This window comes from Entelurus aequoreus, linkage group LG08 (genome assembly GCF_033978785.1).
Source record: "Entelurus aequoreus isolate RoL-2023_Sb linkage group LG08, RoL_Eaeq_v1.1, whole genome shotgun sequence".
In the NCBI taxonomy this organism is placed as follows: Eukaryota; Metazoa; Chordata; class Actinopteri; order Syngnathiformes; family Syngnathidae; genus Entelurus; species Entelurus aequoreus.
The window spans coordinates 47,683,471-47,702,389 of record NC_084738.1 but is presented as its reverse complement, the minus strand read 5'-3'; the positions used below and the strand labels follow the sequence as shown (position 1 = coordinate 47,702,389).

General features: G+C 41.6%; 1 protein-coding gene across 1 annotated transcript in view; it reads left to right on the top strand.

Annotated features, from left to right (window-relative positions):
* The window catches only part of sf3a3 (splicing factor 3a, subunit 3), a 52,792-nt gene extending 34,342 nt beyond the window's left edge, over positions 1–18,450 (top strand). The window contains exons 13-17 of the mRNA XM_062056668.1: positions 663–827; positions 16,216–16,326; positions 16,908–16,998; positions 18,071–18,126; positions 18,202–18,450. Coding sequence (XP_061912652.1) covers positions 663–827; positions 16,216–16,326; positions 16,908–16,998; positions 18,071–18,126; positions 18,202–18,279 — 501 coding nt within the window. The 3' untranslated portion in view covers positions 18,280–18,450. The remainder of the gene's footprint in view (positions 1–662; positions 828–16,215; positions 16,327–16,907; positions 16,999–18,070; positions 18,127–18,201) is intronic.
* Positions 18,451–18,919: the final 469 nt, after the last annotated feature.

Sequence of the window (18,919 nt, the reverse complement as noted above, 5' to 3'; positions counted from 1 at the left end):
TTGACTAAGTTGTTTAAGTAAGTAAGTAAACCATATATGTCCACATAGCTTGGCTCCAAGTTCCACATTTGTACCGGCAAGGCACGCCGACCTCACTCTCTTGGCTTCCGTTTGCTCCAACTTTTCACCCTTTCGTCGTGCTTGTTTCTACAACCAGCAGTTCATCCAGCTTCAAAAAGATAGGATTTTGAATCCTCACTTGTTGATAAACAGTCATCTTACCAAGTCTGCCATGATTGCAACACACTTGCGTTCATTTCCAGAAGTAGGAACACACATTTGTTGCCGGAAATTGGAAGTGCGCTGCTTAAAAATGGAAATAAATGTGCTGAGGAAAGAAGTTCCGGTAAAGCTTAAAATGACCAAAATACGGTAAATATTGAACATGTTACATATTGTTATGAACGTGTCTGCTACTACATTATGTACTTACAGTGTGTATATAAAAAGTTGCTGTAGGTTTTGAAGTTTTTTTTAGAGGGCTTTGAAGGCTGAAACGTGAACTCCCATTAGCTGCATTTTGCAAGCTTTTTTTAACCATCTTTAGGATCCTAAAAAAAAAGACGTGTGTTCTTGTCTCTCATAATGATTGTGAACGATTGACAAAATTCCCAAAAAAGTGCAGTTCCTCTTTAACAACATGTTGTTGTGTCACTTTTTAGGAGCAGAGGCAGCTCACTCATGAGAATGTGCAGAGGAAGCAAGCCAGGACTGGAGAGGAACGTGAGGAAGAGGAAGAGGAGCAGCTCAGCGAGAGTGAAAGTGAAGACGAGGACAACGAGATCATCTATAACCCAAAAAATCTGCCACTGGGTTGGGACGGCAAGGTAAGGCCCCTCTCTTTTACATAGCCGCGCCCACATTCTACCAGTTATGTGAAGCAGTTTTCTCACTGGAGATGCATCAAATAAAACTTTGTATACCATATTTTTCGGACCATAGGGCACACCGGATTATAAGGCACACTGCCGAGGAGCGCGTCTATTCAGGTCTATTTTCATATAAAAGGTGTGCCGGATTAATATGCGCATTAAAGGGGTCATATTAAGATGTTTTTTCTAAATTTAAAACACTTCCTTATGGTCTACATGTAATGGTGGGTCTTTGGTCAAAATGTTGCATAGATTATGTTTTACAGACCATCTTAAAGTCGCTTTCTGATCGTCGCTTCAGGATGCGGCGTTTTGTAGGCGGTCTTATTCACGTGGCTTCACTTCGACAGCGTCTATTATCCGTCATCTTTGTTGTACCGGTGTAGCGTGCAAGGACGGGAGTCGAAGATGTGTCAAAAGATGGAGCTAACTGTTTTAATTACGTTCAGACTTTATTTAAATCAACGGCACACCATCCGTGGTTCACTAGTGCAACACGTCAGAAATGTTTCTTGTGAAAAAACGTCCGACCGGAACACTCTAATAACTAAAGTTCCGTGTGTGAATTATGTTAACCCACTAGGATAGCGCTTCCATATCGAGTCTACTGACAGATATAAGTTAGAACTTTACACTACTTTGTATTAGACATGGCAACAGCAGAGGATGTTTATGTTTATGCCACATAAAAAGAAGAAGCTTATCAACTACGGCGTCGTCACGGACTACAATGGCAGACGCGCGTAATTTTTCAGGACTTAATGCAGATCCCAAATATCAGCAGGTACCAAAAGGTAAGAAAGGTTAGTTTTGCATAATGTGCTAATACGCACACACCATAATAACACCCGTATGTTTAAGCACAGTACGTCTGACTACGGTAGCTGTAATGCTCAGACAATCCATGAAGCAGCGCGGCTCCACAGCTTACCACTAAAACATTTTGACAGTTTTTTGAGCGCTGTGTGTAATGTTCTATATTCTAAATGGAACATTTAAAGTTTTGGTGTTGTTTACTAGTGTCATCTTGCAGTCTCCACGTATCTCTTATGTTTGACTGCCATCTCTTATGTTGACTGGTCACGCTTATCATTACACCATGTACCAAATAAAATAGCTTGGCGGTCGGTAAGCACAACCAAAATTATTCCGTACATTAGTCGCACATGAATTAGTCGAACTTGAACTACAACAGAGATTATGGTCATGTTGACTTAAGTCTTTGCATCTTACCGTTTTGGTATTTTATCTGTCGAGTGGATAATTTACACTGAAAGAAGGTATTGTGTGTCCTACTGCATCAGTCTGTGCTACCTGCTGCCAGCCACAACAAGAGCAGCTGATTGCTTGCACCTGCACTCATTGGGGTAGTGGCAACCAATCCAGAGGGCGCTTGAAGTCAGCTGACATGTCATCTTTAAACAGTGTCATGTGAGACTTGGGTTACACTTACATTGCTATTGCGACATCCAGTGGAGACATTTAGAACAGCAATTTTTTTCATTAAAAAATTTGCAGCTCATTTTTATACTTACTAGGCCATACGTTTGACACCCATGCTCAAAGGCAACGTCCTTACGTATGGCAACGGCTACGAATAAGGGATTTTTGGATGAGAATTGTGGACGAGGAATTCAGACAAGTATGGTACAGGTATGTGGGCTTGTATTAAGCCTCAGGGAGTTGAACGCCCCTGCCTTACATAGTTCCGGGTCACCCTTGGGCAAGGTGTAGCACCCGAATGCCCCCCCCATCAGGGTTACGATACCCCCCATGAACTACACTAAAAGAGGATGCGTTACCCGGCCCGGAGGAAGCCCGGGGCCCTCCTCCGGAGCTAGGCCCGGAGGTAGGGCTCGTCAGCGAGCGCCTGGTGGCCGGGCTTGCCACGGAGCCCGGCCGGGCACAGCCCGAAGAAGCTACGTGGACACGCCATCTTCTCTGCCACGTGGGCCCACCACCCGCGGTCGGAACCAGTGGGGTCGGGTGCGCTGCCAAGTGGATGGCGGTGAAAGTGGAGGCTCCGGACGGACCAATTCGGGGCAGCAGAGGCTGACTTTCGGGACGTGGAACGTCTCTACGCTGGTGGGGAAGGAGCCTGAGCTGGTGCGAGAGGTGGAGCGCTACCGGTTGGATCTGGTGGGGCTTACCTCTACGCATAGCAAGGGCTCTGAAACCACACTCCTGGACAAGGGATGGACCTTGTTCACTTCTGGAGTTGCTCAGGGTGTGAGGGCACAGGCGGGTGTGGGGATACTCACGAGTCCCCGGCTGAGTGCCTGTACGTTGGAGTTCACCCCAGTGGACAAGAGGGTCGCCTCCCTTCGCCTTAGGGTTGGAGGGGGGAAAACTCTGACTGTTGTTTGTGCATACGCACCAAACAGGAGTTCAGAGTATTCAGCCTTCTTGGATACCTTGCATGGGGTCCTGTATGGGGCGCCGGCAGGGGATTCCATAGTCTTGCTGGGGGACTTCAACGCGCACGTGGGCAATGACAGTGATACTTGGACTGGCGTGATTGGGAGGAACGGTCTCCCTGATCTGAACCTGAGTGGTGGATTGTTATTGGACTTCTGTGCTAGTCACGGACTTGCGATAACAAACACCATGTTCAAGCATAAGGATGCTCATAGGTGTACCTGGTACCAGAGCACCCTAGGCCAAAGATCAATGATCGATTTTGTAATCGTATCAGCTGATCTGAGGCCGTATGTTTTGGACACTCGGGTGAAGAGAGGGGCTGAACTGTCAACTGATCACCATCTGGTGGTGAGTTGGGTTAGATGGCGGGGGAAACCTCTGGACAGACCTGGCAAACCCAAGCGTGTAGTGCGGGTGAACTGGGAACGTTTGGAGGAGTCCTCTGTCCGGAAGGACTTCAACTCACACCTCCGGCGGGACTTCTCTGCCATCCCTGTGGAGGTTGGGGACATTGAACAGGAATGGGCAATGTTCAAAGCCTCTATTGCTAAAGCTGCAGATGCGAGCTGTGGCCAGAAGGTCTTAGGTGCCTCAAGGGGCGGTAACCCTCGAACACCCTGGTGGACAGTGGTGGTCAGGGAAGCCGTCCGACTGAAGAAGGAGTCCTACCGGGGTATGTTATCCCAGGGGACTCCGGAGGCAGTTGCAAGGTACCGGCGGGCCCGAAGGGCAGCGGCCGTGGCTGTGGACGAGGCTAAGCAGAGGGTGTGGGAGCAGTTCGGGGAATCCATGGAGAAGGACTATCGGGCGGCACCAAAGCTGTTCTGGAAGACCATACGGCACCTCAGGAGGGGGAAGCAGGGAACCATCCAAGCTGTGTACGGCAAGGATGGGACTTTGCTGACTTCAAGTGAGGAAGTCGTGGGGCGTTGGAAAGAGCACTTTGAGGAACTCCTGAACCCAAATACATCAGACACACCCTCCCTGATAGGAGCAGGGCCTGAGGATGATGGGGGATCGACGTTGATCTCTCGGAGTGAAGTCACTGAGGTAGTTAGACAACTCCACAGTGGCAAAGCTCCGGGGGTTGACGAGATCCGTCCAGAAATGCTGAAGGCTCTGGGTGTTGATGGGCTGTCTTGGTTGATACGCCTTTTCAACATTGCGTGGAAGTCTGGGACAGTGCCGAGGGAGTGGCAGACTGGGGTGGTGGTTCCCCTTTTCAAAAAGGGGGACCAGAGGGTGTGTGCTAATTACAGGGGTATCACACTACTCAGCCTCCCTGGGAAAGTTTACGCCAAGGTACTGGAAAGGAGGGTCCGGCCGATAGTCGAACCTCAGATTCAAGAGGAGCAATGTGGATTCCGTCCTGGTCGTGGAACAACTGACCAACTCTTTACGCTTGCGGGAATCCTGGAGAGGGCCTGGGAGTATGCCTATCCAGTCTACATGTGTTTTGTGGATTTGGAGAAGGCGTATGACCGCGTCCCTCGGGAGATCTTGTGGGAGGTGCTGAGGGAGTACGGAGTGAGGGGAACCATGTTGAGGGCCATCCAATCTCTGTACAACCAAAGCGAGAGTTGTGTCCGGGTGCTTGGATGTAAGTCGGATCCGTTTCCAGTGGGGGTTGGTCTCCGCCAGGGCTGCGCTCTGTCACCTATCCTGTTTGTGATTTTCATGGACAGGATTTCTAGGCGGAGTCGTGGCCATGGCGGAGAGGGTATACGTCTCGGGGGGCTAAAGGTTGCGTCACTGCTGTTTGCAGATGATGTGGTCCTGATGGCACCTTCGGTTCGTGACCTTCAGCTCTCACTGGATCGGTTCGCAGCCGAGTGTTCAGCGGCTGGAATGAGGATCAGCATCTCCAAATCTGAGGCCATGGTTCTCAGCAGGAAACCGATGGTTTGTACAGTCCGGGTAGGGGACAGGACTCTGTCCCAGGTGGAGGAGTTTAAGTATCTCGGGGTCTTGTTCACGAGTGAGGGAAAGATGGAGAAGGAAATCAGCCGGAGAATCGGAGCAGCTGGGGCAGTATTGCAGTCTCTCTGCCGCACTGTTGTGACGAAACGGGAGCTGAGCCAGAAGGCAAAGCTCTCGGTCTACCGAGCTATCTACATTCCTACTCTCACCTATGGTCATGAAGTGTGGGTAATGACCGAAAGAATAAGATCGCGGATACAAGCGGCCGAAATGAGTTTCCTCAGAAGGGTGGCTGGCATCTCCCTTAGAGATAGGGTGAGAAGTGCAGTCACCCGAGAGAGACTCGGAGTAGAGCCGCTGCTCCTTCGCTTGGAAAGGAGCCAGCTTAGGTGGTTCGGGCATCTCGTGCGGATGCCTCACGAGCGTCTCCCTAGGGAGGTCCTCGTTGCACGTCCCACTGGGAGGAGGCCCCGCGGCAGACCAAGGACCAGATGGGGGGATTACATCTCCTCTCTGGCCTGGGAACGCTTCGGGATTCCCCAGGAGGAAGTCGCAAATGTTGCTCTGGAGAGGGAAGTCTGGGGGTCTTTGCTGGAGCTGCTGTCCCCGCGACCCGATTCCGGATAAGCGGTTGAAGATGGATGGATGGATGAATTCAGACAAATTGTTGATTCAAAGCCCCTCCGGGTATATGGGTTTCTCCGAGCCTGCAGGTCGCCCTCTATTGCCCAGAAGGGACTTGCGAGACGGCTGTTGCCGCCTCGCTCCCCCTTGCCAACCGTTCGGAAACGAGACCAAGACGACCCGTCTGCACGAGTTGTTCTGCATCAATCTCGGTTCGGTGTTAAGGTGCCCTGTAAATGCGGAAAAAAGTGTTTCTATCATGTTTTTGCCAAACACTTCAAAATCGAAACGTCTGGAAAACACCTCATGAGAACGCAAAAAGGTTTTAGCGATATTTTAGAGGTTTTTCAATATATGGGTTTTTCCATTACCATTATTTTTATTGCGATATTTAGGTTTTGCACATTTCTTGAGGTAATGGAAATGCAGCTAGTGATAGGCGAAGACAGGAGAAGCCGCATGGCACTACTTTCGTACTTTGCTATGGCACTACTTTCGTACTTTGCTATCAGTTCCCTCTTGAATTCAAAGTGCTGGCGAACGACTGTGTGCTCATACGACTTTATTTATGTTACAAGCAAGCAAGCTGTATACAACTATAATACATTTATTTATTTATACACACACACAGATACTGTATATATAACACAGACACTGTATATATAACAGCTATGCTCACACTTGCTAGCAAAATACACACAAAATGCCTCCTAGAAGTTACACTCTCATTCAAGAAAGGTCACCTACACTCAAGTCTAGCAGTGTGTAGCTAGTAGCGGGCATGAATATAGCAGGTGTTCTTTTTAAAAACTCCTGTTATAAGCTAATTAACTCCTTAACATTTTCCACAAAACATCCTTATGTAACCACTTCTTCCCCAGATCACATTACACGTCTTTTAATAACACATTTCACCAGTGTCATACTTGGACATATCAAAAACATGTTCAATTACTACAAACACCTTCCTAACACTGTAAACAACTTCTTAATTTTGGATTAACCATAGATTGTAGTGGTTGATGAAGTTACCTTACCAACAATATTTGTGGGGGTTATTTACACTACATGTAGCCGTTCCAACCTACTTCATTTACATGAACTGGTGCAATTGCACGCGTGCACAAAACGCTACTTCATGGCACAACACGTCACACTGTCGTGACTCTGCAACACCACAGCAGTGTGCTACAATTCACAACTTTATTTGGCCCCATGTATAGACTGCCCTTTGTCACCGATTCTGTTCATTATTTTTATGGACAGAATTTCTAGGCGCAGTCAGGGCGTTGAGGCTATCTGGTTTGGTGGCTGCAGGATTAGCTCTCTGATTTTTGCAGACGATGTGGTCCTGATTGCTTCATCTGGCCAAGATCTTCAGCTTTCACTGGATCGGTTCGCAGCCGAGTGTGAAGCGACTGGGATGGGAATCAGCTCCTCCAAATTTGAGTCCATGGTTCTCGCCCGGAAAAGGGTGGAGTGCCATCTCCGGGTAAGAGATGGCACTGGTAGGAGGCCACGGGGAAGACCCAGGACACGTTGGGAAGACTATGTCTCCCGGCTGACCTGGAAACGCCTCGGGATCCCCCGGGAGGAGCTGGACGAAATGGCTGGGGAGAGGGAAGTCTCTTGGGTTTCCCTGCTTGGGCTGCTGCCCCCGCGACCTGACCTCGGATAAGCGAAAGAAGATGGATGGATGGATGGATGGATGGATTTTAAAATGGTTTACAAATGCTCCTAATTTGGCTACTGATGTATGTTGTAACTTATTGCGCAATTTCAGGTTGTATTATTTTCTAGTGGTGTAACGATTCATGGATAGATCAATCGATTTATTTATATTGCTGAGATTCAACTACATCGATCTGTGCTTGGCAAGTTGGCCTTCTGGAATCTATATATCAGTCTTATATCATTTTAAAAGGCAATCAAATCCATTTGATCGATCCTAGAAAAAAGAAAACATTGGATTTGGGAAGGGCAGACTTTATATGAAGTTTAGCACTAAGAAATAAGGAATTTAAACGTGACTTAAGTCTGTCTGTCTTAGATTTTGCTTATAGTTGTTGTGTTGTGGCGTTTATTGGCTGTAGCTTTTGCATTCGTACTATAGCTGAAAGTTGTTGTCTTGTGGCTTCATGTTGCTGTGTTGTGGCGTTGGCATTTGTTGTGACTTTTCTCAGCCTCTGTAGCTTTTTATTAAAATGAAATTAGTAGCAGATCAAACCACTGCTCATTTTATCTGAAAAGATTTGGTTGCACTTAATGTCTCAGTCAGGTAAACTTACTGTTAATTCATCCTGAAGAGATGTTGGTTGCACTTTATTTTTGAAACAAACGAGAAGAAGAGGGCTTTCACGTCAGGGAACAAGGAGGAGCTGAGAAGAGTTCTGTGGGATCTTAAATATAAGATCAGGAGGTGTAAGGAGGATTAGAAGCACAAACTGGAACAACGGCTGGAGGAAAATAACATCCTGTTCACACTCTATACTTCAGTCTTCAGGCATGACATAAACTGCTGCCAACTGCAGAAGTTCACAGACGACTCTGCAGTGGTGGGATGTGGGTCTGAGGTGAGCGAGCAGGAATACCAAGAAGTCATCTGAGGCTTTATCTGCTGATGTGCATGTAATCATCTGCACTTGAACACCAGTAAGACAAAAGAGCTTGTGATGGACTTTCAGTGGTCAGCTCCACCACATACATCCAGTGATCAGATGCAGAAATAGTACTCATTTAAACATCTGGGTGTTCACCTAACAATACACTGGACTGGACTCCCAATTCAAACGCTTTGTGCATTTTTTATGACAGTGGTAGCTTCTGCTGTGTACTATGCTATCGTTTGCTGGAGTGGGGGAAGCACAATTAGGAACGTATTTAATAAACTGTTTAAAAGAGCTGACTCTGTCCTAGGCTGCCTACTAAACAGCATTGAGGGGGTGGCCGACAGAAAGATGTTGACGAAGTTAACATCCATAATGTCCAATCTCTCTCACTCCATGCATGACACTGGAGAGGCCCCGAGTAGCTCTTTCAGCAAGGAATGCTACTCCAGGTCCTTTCTACCCATAGCCATAAAACTTTACAACGCACTGTGATGTTTTTTCTTGTTGTGCAATAAGGCTGTTAAGTTAGTTTTTTAAAATTTATTTTCATCTAGACATGGTGTTTTTTAAATTGATTTTTATCTTAACAGAGTGCATTCATTAATGCGCAATATGTAAAATTTACAAATTTTTAGTTGTCAATCATTACATTTTACTTTTAGGAGTTTGTGCTTTCTAATTGAACATAAATAAGTGTAATAAAATGTACACAAATGAGTCTATATCTTAACAAACTCCCTCTATCTTTAAAAAAAAAAAAAACTTGCATAATACTATAGCCGTGTGACTTAGTAAAAAAATAACACAACTCCAATGCAAGTCACATAGAAGCAGCATTGCCCTAAAACATATTACATCAATAGCCAAACTAATCAATATTAAGAGGCTCTTTGCTTAACTAAGTTTCCATTGTCCTTCACCAAGTGCCTTGAGTAACTGCAGGGCTGAACCCCTTTCTTCAGTCGGCAAGTTGTTCTTTTATGTTGTACCAAAGGATGCGCTCAGCAGTTTGAGTTTGAATTAGTTATTTAATGCTGCTTATCTCCAGGCTTATCTTCAGTGCATCAGCGAATGAATGACAGTCTGTGACAGGTTATAGGTGTGGCATGTTTAGCATCACCATGAGTCAGTTCAGAAAAGAGTGTGGCAAGAAAGTGGGCATAATCTATACTGCCAGACATTTCCAATGTTTCTCAAGCAAGTGTGCTGCGCACAACCCTTTTAACTTTTTAGTTGGCCAAGAAAGTAGTGAGAACGTTTTATTTTCTCCCATCCGAGTAATGCAGTGTCCTCCTTGGGTACCTCCATCAGACAGATTTCCAAATGAGGTATCACTGAAGGCAATCATTTTCAAGGCACTGTCTCTGCCCAAGTATTGGAAATACAAAGAGACTTTCCTGCTCCTAATCTTGCACATTATTCTGTTTGCTTCATAAATAGTCTGCACAGTTGCGTGTTTCATGCCTGATGCTAGGTTGCTGGCATCAAACATTACATCTGGTCTGCTCTGTCTTGCAAACCAAAGTATTTTGCCAATTTTGGACCTGGGTTGATGCTTTTCCTTCTCACATAGGGGTGAGTCTTGCTCCACAGCTCGTAAGGGATCCATTAAAAGTGGCTGCATGTGCTGAATAACTTTCCTGGTGTATTTTTTCTTTTCTATTCATCGTCACAAAGTCTATTCCCACAAAACTGCCGTGTTCATGTTTTTCACGCCCAACTTGGAATGCAGAACGGAGCTTAGGTATCACTGTAATGGAAAAATCTTGTGTGCCTCCCCATATAAAGTCATTCACATGGCTGGAGAGAACTCCAGTCACAGAACAACTTTGATCAAGCCAACAGAAAACAGCTGGATCAACTCGTGACATTTTTACTCCTGCTGTCAGCATTATTTCCTTTACACCATGGGTGTCAAACTCTGGCCTGCGGGCCAAATTTGAGTTGTAACGTCCCCTTTTCATCCAGTGCGGCTTTGGCACGCACACAGAAGTGAATACAACGCATACTTGATCTTCAGCGATACAGATTACACTGAGGGTGCAGTATAAAAACCTTTAACATTGTTAGAAATATACGCCACACTGTGAATCCACACCAAACAAGAATGACAAACACATTGCGGGAGAACATCCGCACAGTAACACAACATAAACACAACAGAACAAATACCCAGAACCCTTTGCAGCACTAACTCTTCCGGGGCGCTATAAGGTGGTGGGGAGGGGGGGGGGGTTGGAGGTAGCGGGGGTGTATATTGTAGCGTCCCGGAAGAGTTAGTGCTGCAAAGGGTTCTGGGTATTTCTTCTGTTGTGTTTGTGTTGTGTTTATCCTGTGGGGTCGGGGAAGATGGCAGTTGCCAAACAACTGCCATCTTCCCTGACCCCACAGGATAACCATTCCAACACTTCCTGTTCTGCTCTTTACAATACTGCCTTCACAATAAGAGTTTGTGCTTACTAAGTGAACAAACATAATAGTAATAAAATGTACACAAATTAGTCTATATCTCTGCGTGCGTGCGCGTGCGTGTGTGTGTATCTCTTATCTATCTATATCTGTCAGATAGGAAGATATATAGGTTTATATTTATATATATATACACTACCGTTCAAAAGTTTGGGGTCACCCAAACAATTTTGTGGAATAGCCTTCATTTCTAAGAACAAGAATAGACTGTCGAGTTTCAGATGAAAGTTTTTTTTTTCTGGCCATTTTGAGCGTTTAATTGACCCCACAAATGTGATGCTCCAGAAACTCAATCTGCTCAAAGGAAGGTCAGTTTTGTAGCTTCTGTAACGAGCTAAACTGTTTTCAGATGTGTGAACATGATTGCACAAGGGTTTTCTAATCATCAATTAGCCTTCTGAGCCAATTTTTGTTTTTCTTCCTGTTCCGGTAGCTGAACCGGCGCTCGCGAATTTTACTCCAAACATTTAAGTTTAATAATGTAAGGAGAAAGTTTGCAATTAATTTAACAAGTGAATGTCTGGAGTGAATAGCCGGCGCGCTGTTACAAAGACGAGATGGCGCCCAAGGCTGATTATAGCGAACTTAAAAAGTCAATCGACACTCTGATCGAGGAAGTTGCTACGATCAAGGAGCAGCAGAAAACCATCATGTCCCTTGTTGTGCAGCTGGATCAGATGAGGGCTGACAATTTGGAGAAAGATAAGAAAATCGCAATTCTGGAGAACAGAGTTGCTGATATTGAGCAGTACACAAGGATCAATGATGTGATCATCACCGGACTTAGCATCAAACCCCGGTCTTACGCACGAGCAGTAGCCCCAGCGAATGGAGGGGAGCCGGCGGAGTTGGATGTTATTTCGATGGAGCGACAGGTGGCGGTCTTCATGCAGTCCAAGGATATACAACTGGACTGTAACAGCATCGAAGCATGTCACCTCTTGCCCAGGAGAGGAACAAACGACAAGCCGAGCGTAGTTCTGAGATTTGTCAATAGAAAGCACAAGATCGCGTTGCTAAAACAGGGAAGGAAGCTAAAAGGAACAAACGTATACATGAACGACCATTTGACCAAACGAAATGCTGATATAGCCCGAAAAGCACGCCAAATGAGGAGAGAGAAGAAAATTCTACAAACTTGGACTGCGAACTGTAAAGTATTCATCAAACTCAACGGCACTCCGGAGAACGCCAAAGTGCTGCTGATTAGAAACATCGAAGATCTGAACGAATATGACGTATGAACTGGAATGTAAGGTAAAAGCGATTAAACACAATCATGACACACATTGACAATACGCAAGATGACACTAGCCACATAATTCAGTTGGTAAGTAAATATGACAATGTACAGTTGAAAGCATCTCAATACACTGAGCACCACCTACAAGACTTGGAACATGATATAGACCCGGACAATAATTTCCTCCTCAATATCAATGAGAACTGCTGCTACTACACCAATGAATAGTACAACCAGAATATTATTACTAAAGGCAAATTGTCCATTATCCATTTCAATAGTAGAAGCCTAAACAGGAATTTCAAGGACATCAAGGACTATTTACACACCTTTTCACAACCATTTAACATAATTGCAGTATCTGAAACTTGGATTAACAGTGAAAAAGTGACAGATTTTGAACTGGATGGTTATGATTTTATTAATATGAATAGACAAAACAAGGGGGGTGGAGGGGTGGCAATCTATGTGGATAACACCTTGAGATTCAAACGTCTGGATGATATGACAACTGTGGTTGATAACCTACTTGAATGTCTAACAATTGAAATTTGTATGGAAAAAAGTAGAAATGTCATTATTAGTTGTATATACAGATCGCCAGGTACAAGCTTAGAACGTTTTACAGATTGGATGGAATGCCTGTTTTCAAAGGAGAGTAACGTTAGTAAAGCTGTCTTCATTTGTGGAGACTTTAATATTGACATGTTAAATCCCAGTAAAACTAAAGATATAGATAATTTCATTGACACAATGTACAGTATGAGTCTATATCCCAAAATCACCAGACCCAGTCGAATTACGTCTCACTCTGCCACTCTAATCGACAACATATTCACTAATGATATTGAGAATAAGACCGTAAGTGGGCTATTGATCAAAGATATCACTGACCACCTCCCAGTTTTTCTGATATTTAATGGAAACTACAGGACAAAAAAACTAGAAAAGCCAACCCAATACAGAAGAACGAGATCAGAGGAATCCATTAGTTCATTTAAACATGATTTACTGGAGCAGAATTGGGATGTAATTTATGAAAATGGTGATGTTAATAGTGCTTACAATATATTCTTGAGAATATTTAGGTCATTATATGATAAAAATTGCCCAATAAAAGAATGCACCAGTAGAAGAAAATATACCAATTGTCCTTGGATCACAAAGGGATTGCAAAATGCTTGCAAAAAGAAAAACACTCTTTACAGGGAATTTATAAGATTGAAAACAAAAGAAGCAGAAAATAAATATAAAAAATATAAAAACAAATTAACTCATATTATAAGGTCAAATAAGAGAGATTATTATAAGAAATTACTAGATGATAATAAAAACAATATCAAAGGAATATGGAATTTATTAAACAGTATTATAAGAAACAGTACCTCTTCAAATAACTATCCAACGTATTTCACAAATGATGGTAAAGAAAATGATAATATTGAAGATGTGGCTAATGCCTTCAATAAATTCTTTGTAAGTATTGGACCTGAACTTGCAGAAAAAATCCCAGATCCACGGACAACTGGTAAAAATATGGAGGGATTGTTGGAGAGAAATCCCAATTCTATGTTTTTAAATGCAGTGGGTGAAGAAGAAGTGTTGGATATTGTAAACAAATGTAAGAACAAAATGTCCACTGACTCCAATGACATTAGTATGGCATTGGTGAAAAAGGTCATTACAGGGATATCAAAACCATTAACATATATCTGTAATTTGTCATTTCAAACCGGCGCATTTCCAAATGAAATGAAAATAGCTAAAGTTATACCTCTGTTTAAAACTGGGAGCAAACACCACTTCACAAACTATAGACCCGTCTCTTTACTTCCACAATTCTCTAAAATATTAGAAAAACTATTCAATAACAGGTTAGATACATTTATAGAAAAGCATAAATTACTCTCTGACTGTCAATATGGGTTTAGATCAAACAGATCTACATCAATGGCAATAGTTGAAACAATAGAGGAAATCACAAATGCCATAGAAAAGAAACAATATGCAATGGGAATATTTATTGATCTAAAAAAAGCATTTGACACAATTAACCATGATATATTAATCAATAAAATGGAAAAGTATGGAATCAGGGGAGTTGTATTGGATTGGCTTAAAAGCTACTTAAATAAGAGACAACAGTTTGTGAAGTTGGGGGATTGCTGTTCATCATGTTTGGATATTGCTTGTGGTGTCCCCCAGGGGTCAGTGTTGGGGCCAAAACTGTTCATCCTGTATATCAATGATATATGTAAAGTGTCTACATTATTGAAATTAGTGTTATTTGCTGATGACACTGATATTTTTTGTTCAGGGGATGACTTAAATCAGTTGCAGGAAGTCATTATGGAAGAAATGAGTAAACTAAAAACTTGGTTTGACTATAATAAATTGTCATTAAACCTGACTAAGACGAAGTTAATGCTGTTTGGAAAGAGGACACGTGAAACAAGGGTGCAGATACAAATAGATGGAGTGGATATTGAAAGGGTTTTTGAAATAAAATTCCTTGGAATTACAATTGACGATCAAATTAACTGGAAATCACATATAAAACATGTACAATCTAAGCTGTCAAGAAGCATCTCAGTAATAAATAGAGCAAAGCAGGTTCTGGATCACAAATCACTCCACATTCTTTACTGTTCATTAGTTTTACCATATTTAACCTACTGTGTGGAAGTCTGGGGGAATAATTATAAAAGCTCATTAAATTCAATAACTATACTTCAGAAAAGAGCTGTACGGATCATCAACAAGGTTGGATATCTGGACCATACTCACTCACTATTCTTACAGTCAAAAATATTGAAATTTAATGATATTATTTTGTATCAAACTGCACAAATAATGTATAAAGCCAAAATAAATAAACTCCCAGGAAGCATTCAAAAATTGTTCAGCACACGAGAGGGCGGTTATAATTTAAGGGGGAATTTAAATTTCAAAATGCTTAGTTATAGAACGACCATTAAAAGTTTTTGTATTTCAATTTGTGGAGTGAAATTATGGAATGGTTTGAAGGATGAGTTAAAGCAATGTCCAAACATAAACCAGTTTAAAAAGAAGTATAAGTACATGGTATTCCAGAGGTACAGAGATGAAGAAGGGCTTTGATATTGGGTTGTTTGTGTTACAGAAGAGTGTGGGGCGGCCCATTGAGGCAGTGGTGTTGTTGTGGTGGCATCATACCATTTCCATGATCACTAGTGGTAATGATGTGGCTATGTATGTGTGTAGTGTGCATATGTATGTATACATCTATGATGTATGTACAGTATATATAAGTTCTTTGAGTTTGTACATTGTGAACAGGTAGTTCTAGCTCAGAGTAATTTATGATTTAAAGAAAAGGGGTGGGATTAAATAAGTGTAAACTTCTTCTCACTCCTTTTCAAATATGTAAAAAAAAAAAAGAAGGAAAAAAAAAAGAAAAGAAAAAGAAAGTCCAATGCTCATTTGTTTTTGTTTTTTATTCTCCATTGTTTTTCATTTTGTTATAATGGCTGTTAAGGCTATAGCACTGTATTGGATCAGGCTTGCTCTTGTTTTTATGCATATTTGAAATAAAAATATATCAATCAATCAATCAATCAATGAGCAAACACATTGTACCATTAGAACACTGGAGTGATAGTTGCTGGAAATGGGCCTCTCTACACCTATGTAGATATTGCACCAAAACCAGACATTTGCAGCTAAAATAGTCATTTACCACATTAGTAATGTATAGAGTGTATTTCTTTAAAGTTAAGACGAGTTTAAAGTTATCTTCATTGAAAAGTACAGTGCTTTTCCTTCAAAAATAAGGACATTTCAATGTGACCCCAAACTTTTGAACGGTAGTGTGTATATATATATATATATATATATATATATATATATATATATATATATATATATATATATATATATATATATATATATATATATATATATATATATATATATATATATATATCGAATGTAATACTGGACTGTTGAGCATTAATTGTCTCAATAGATTTTTCCTGCTGGTCTATAACCTTTAATTGTCTGCTTTTATTCCTTCCAGCCCATTCCATACTGGCTCTATAAGCTACACGGACTTAATATCAACTACAACTGTGAAATCTGTGGAAACTACACCTACCGAGGACCCAAAGCCTTCCAACGACACTTTGCGGTAAATTCTAATGTTCATACTATGTTCTTATACAATTACAGAAACACATTACATCCATTGTTGTCATGTGATCATGCTGATGTATAATATAGTACATACAGTATATACAACAGTCATATTATGACCCGTTGTTTTGGCCTGGTAAAACTATATAAACTTAAAAGAAACATTCAAGTGTCTATGTAAGTGTGTGATTTTTTAGTTATTATCATGCAGGCATGTGAAATTTCCGCGGGAACACGGATATTTGCGTTTTTAAACATGAATTTTCGCATTAAGATATGACTTCTGCGTTTTATAATGATATATGAATAAAAATATGATCCAATAAATATGAATTAATTTAAGGGAATCATTTTCAGATACAATCAAGATGAATTATTACCATTTTATTTATATATATATATATACATATATATATATAATTAGTGGTGTCAAATTATTATTTTTAATCACACTTTTGAATTTGGATTATTCATGATTAATCACAGGTTATTACTGGCTTGCATTATTTAAATTAACTTGGAAAAAAGAGCTTCTTTCTTAACTGAAAAGTTGTCATTTTTTTGTGTTCTGGCTAGGAATGGAGACATGCCCATGGTATGCGCTGTCTTGGAATCCCCAACACAGCTCACTTTGCCAACGTCACACAGATTGAAGATGCCGTCTCTTGTAAGTCCTGCCTTTCTTTGAAAACACGACATGGATTTTAGAAGGTCTCCACGCCACATGCTCGTTAAAATGCCAAGTTTTTACAAGGTACTGAAAGACGCCACTAAGATACCGTTGCAGTCAGAATTGTACATCAAGTGCATCCGGAAAGTATTAGTAGTATTGGTAGTAAGGTTTGGGACAATTTTGCAAATGGACTAAAAATAATAAACTAAAGTCACAAGTATTCACAGCCGATGTCCTTCTAGAACGGAGGTGGCCAACTTGTTGATCGCAATCTACCGGTCGATCTTTGGGACCCTACCAGTCGATTGTGAAAATATTAGGGAAAAATGTATTAATATGACATCAGTACGTGACAACCCCCATTTGGGGAGTGACCAACAGACCCGCAATCAGGCAAGCATTTTAACACCTGAACACGCACACCTTTGCCTCTCTCACTTCAGCCTCAAATCTCGCGGCTGTCGACACTGCTGCCCCCATAAAAAATATATATATAAGATATATACAGTACAGGCCAAAAGTTTGGACACACCTTCTCCTCATTCAATGCATTTTCTTTATTTTCATGACTATTTACATTGTAGATTGTCACTGAAGGCATCAAAATTATGAATGAACACATGTGGAGTTATGTACTTAACAAAAAAAGGTGAAATAACTGAAAACATGTTTTATATTCTAGTTTCTTCAAAATAGCCACCCTTTGCTCTGATTACTGCTTTGCACACTCTTGGCATTCTCTCGATGAGCTTCAAGCACACCTGTGAATTGAAAACCATTTCAGGCCTCTTGAAGCTCAGCCCCTGCAAAAATTAGTTAAAAAAGGTTCAGCTCAGTGACTTTTCAGATTGTACTCTTTAGAAGCTGGGAAAAAAAACTAAAACAAAAGTTTGACTTGGCTGAAGTCTTCTGGCTGGACAGTGGAGCACCTGACTCGTTTCACAGTGTTGTAGGACTGATAATTCAGGAAATTCCGCTTTGTTATCATACTTTTTGTGCACTGCAAATGTATAGTTAGCATAAAAAGAATGTTGGACTAACTTGACCTAATGTTCACCAACGTTAGTGTGGGCGAAGCTGAAGTCCCAAAAGGCTTTGGAGCGTTGGCAGCCTGACACAGAGGTACGTTTGTAGGACAACTCAACAAGGATGTTATAACACAGTAATGCTGAACATCCTTCTTTGTGTATTTTTTAGGAAGAATATGAAGACTCAAGCGGAAATGTAGTCAACAAGAAGACCTACGAAGATCTGAAGAGACAAGGCTTGCTGTAGATAAGCTAACAAAGTACACCTTTTCATTCAGTGGGAAAACTTATTTGACCTTCTTGTGACACTTTGTTGTATTCTTAACAGGTTTCATATTAACACACTCTTCATCCTCCTTTTTAAAAATCAATGTAAAATGTCCTTTTTTGATTTGCACAATAAAAAAAATACCCGGGCCACCAGTTCTTTAAAAAAAATTTTTTTACTTTATACAATTATAAGTGCATGCTCGGTAAATGTTTATTTTAGACTAGTTGCAAACATGCAGTATTTAAACAGATAAAGATGGCAATAAACAAGGCCGCTCCTCTTACACACGTATGTAGGGCCCCGCAATCTCATTTTCCATGAAAAATGTCAATAATTAAATTACATGGCACTTATTTTGTAATCTTATTACAAATGCATTCCTTGCTGCTTTCAGCTTCACTGATAAGAATATAATAAATTATCCCCAAAGTCACACAGGCTCCTGTGGCGCTGTGCTCGTGGTTGTCCTTGTAAGGCAGTGGTACTGGGATCAAATCCCGATCGGAAATAAATTGTTTTAATAACGTTAAAATTATTTTGCACGAAAAATATATATTTTTAACAATGTATTTCCAATTAATTTGTTTTAGTACAAAACATCAATTTGAATAAATTA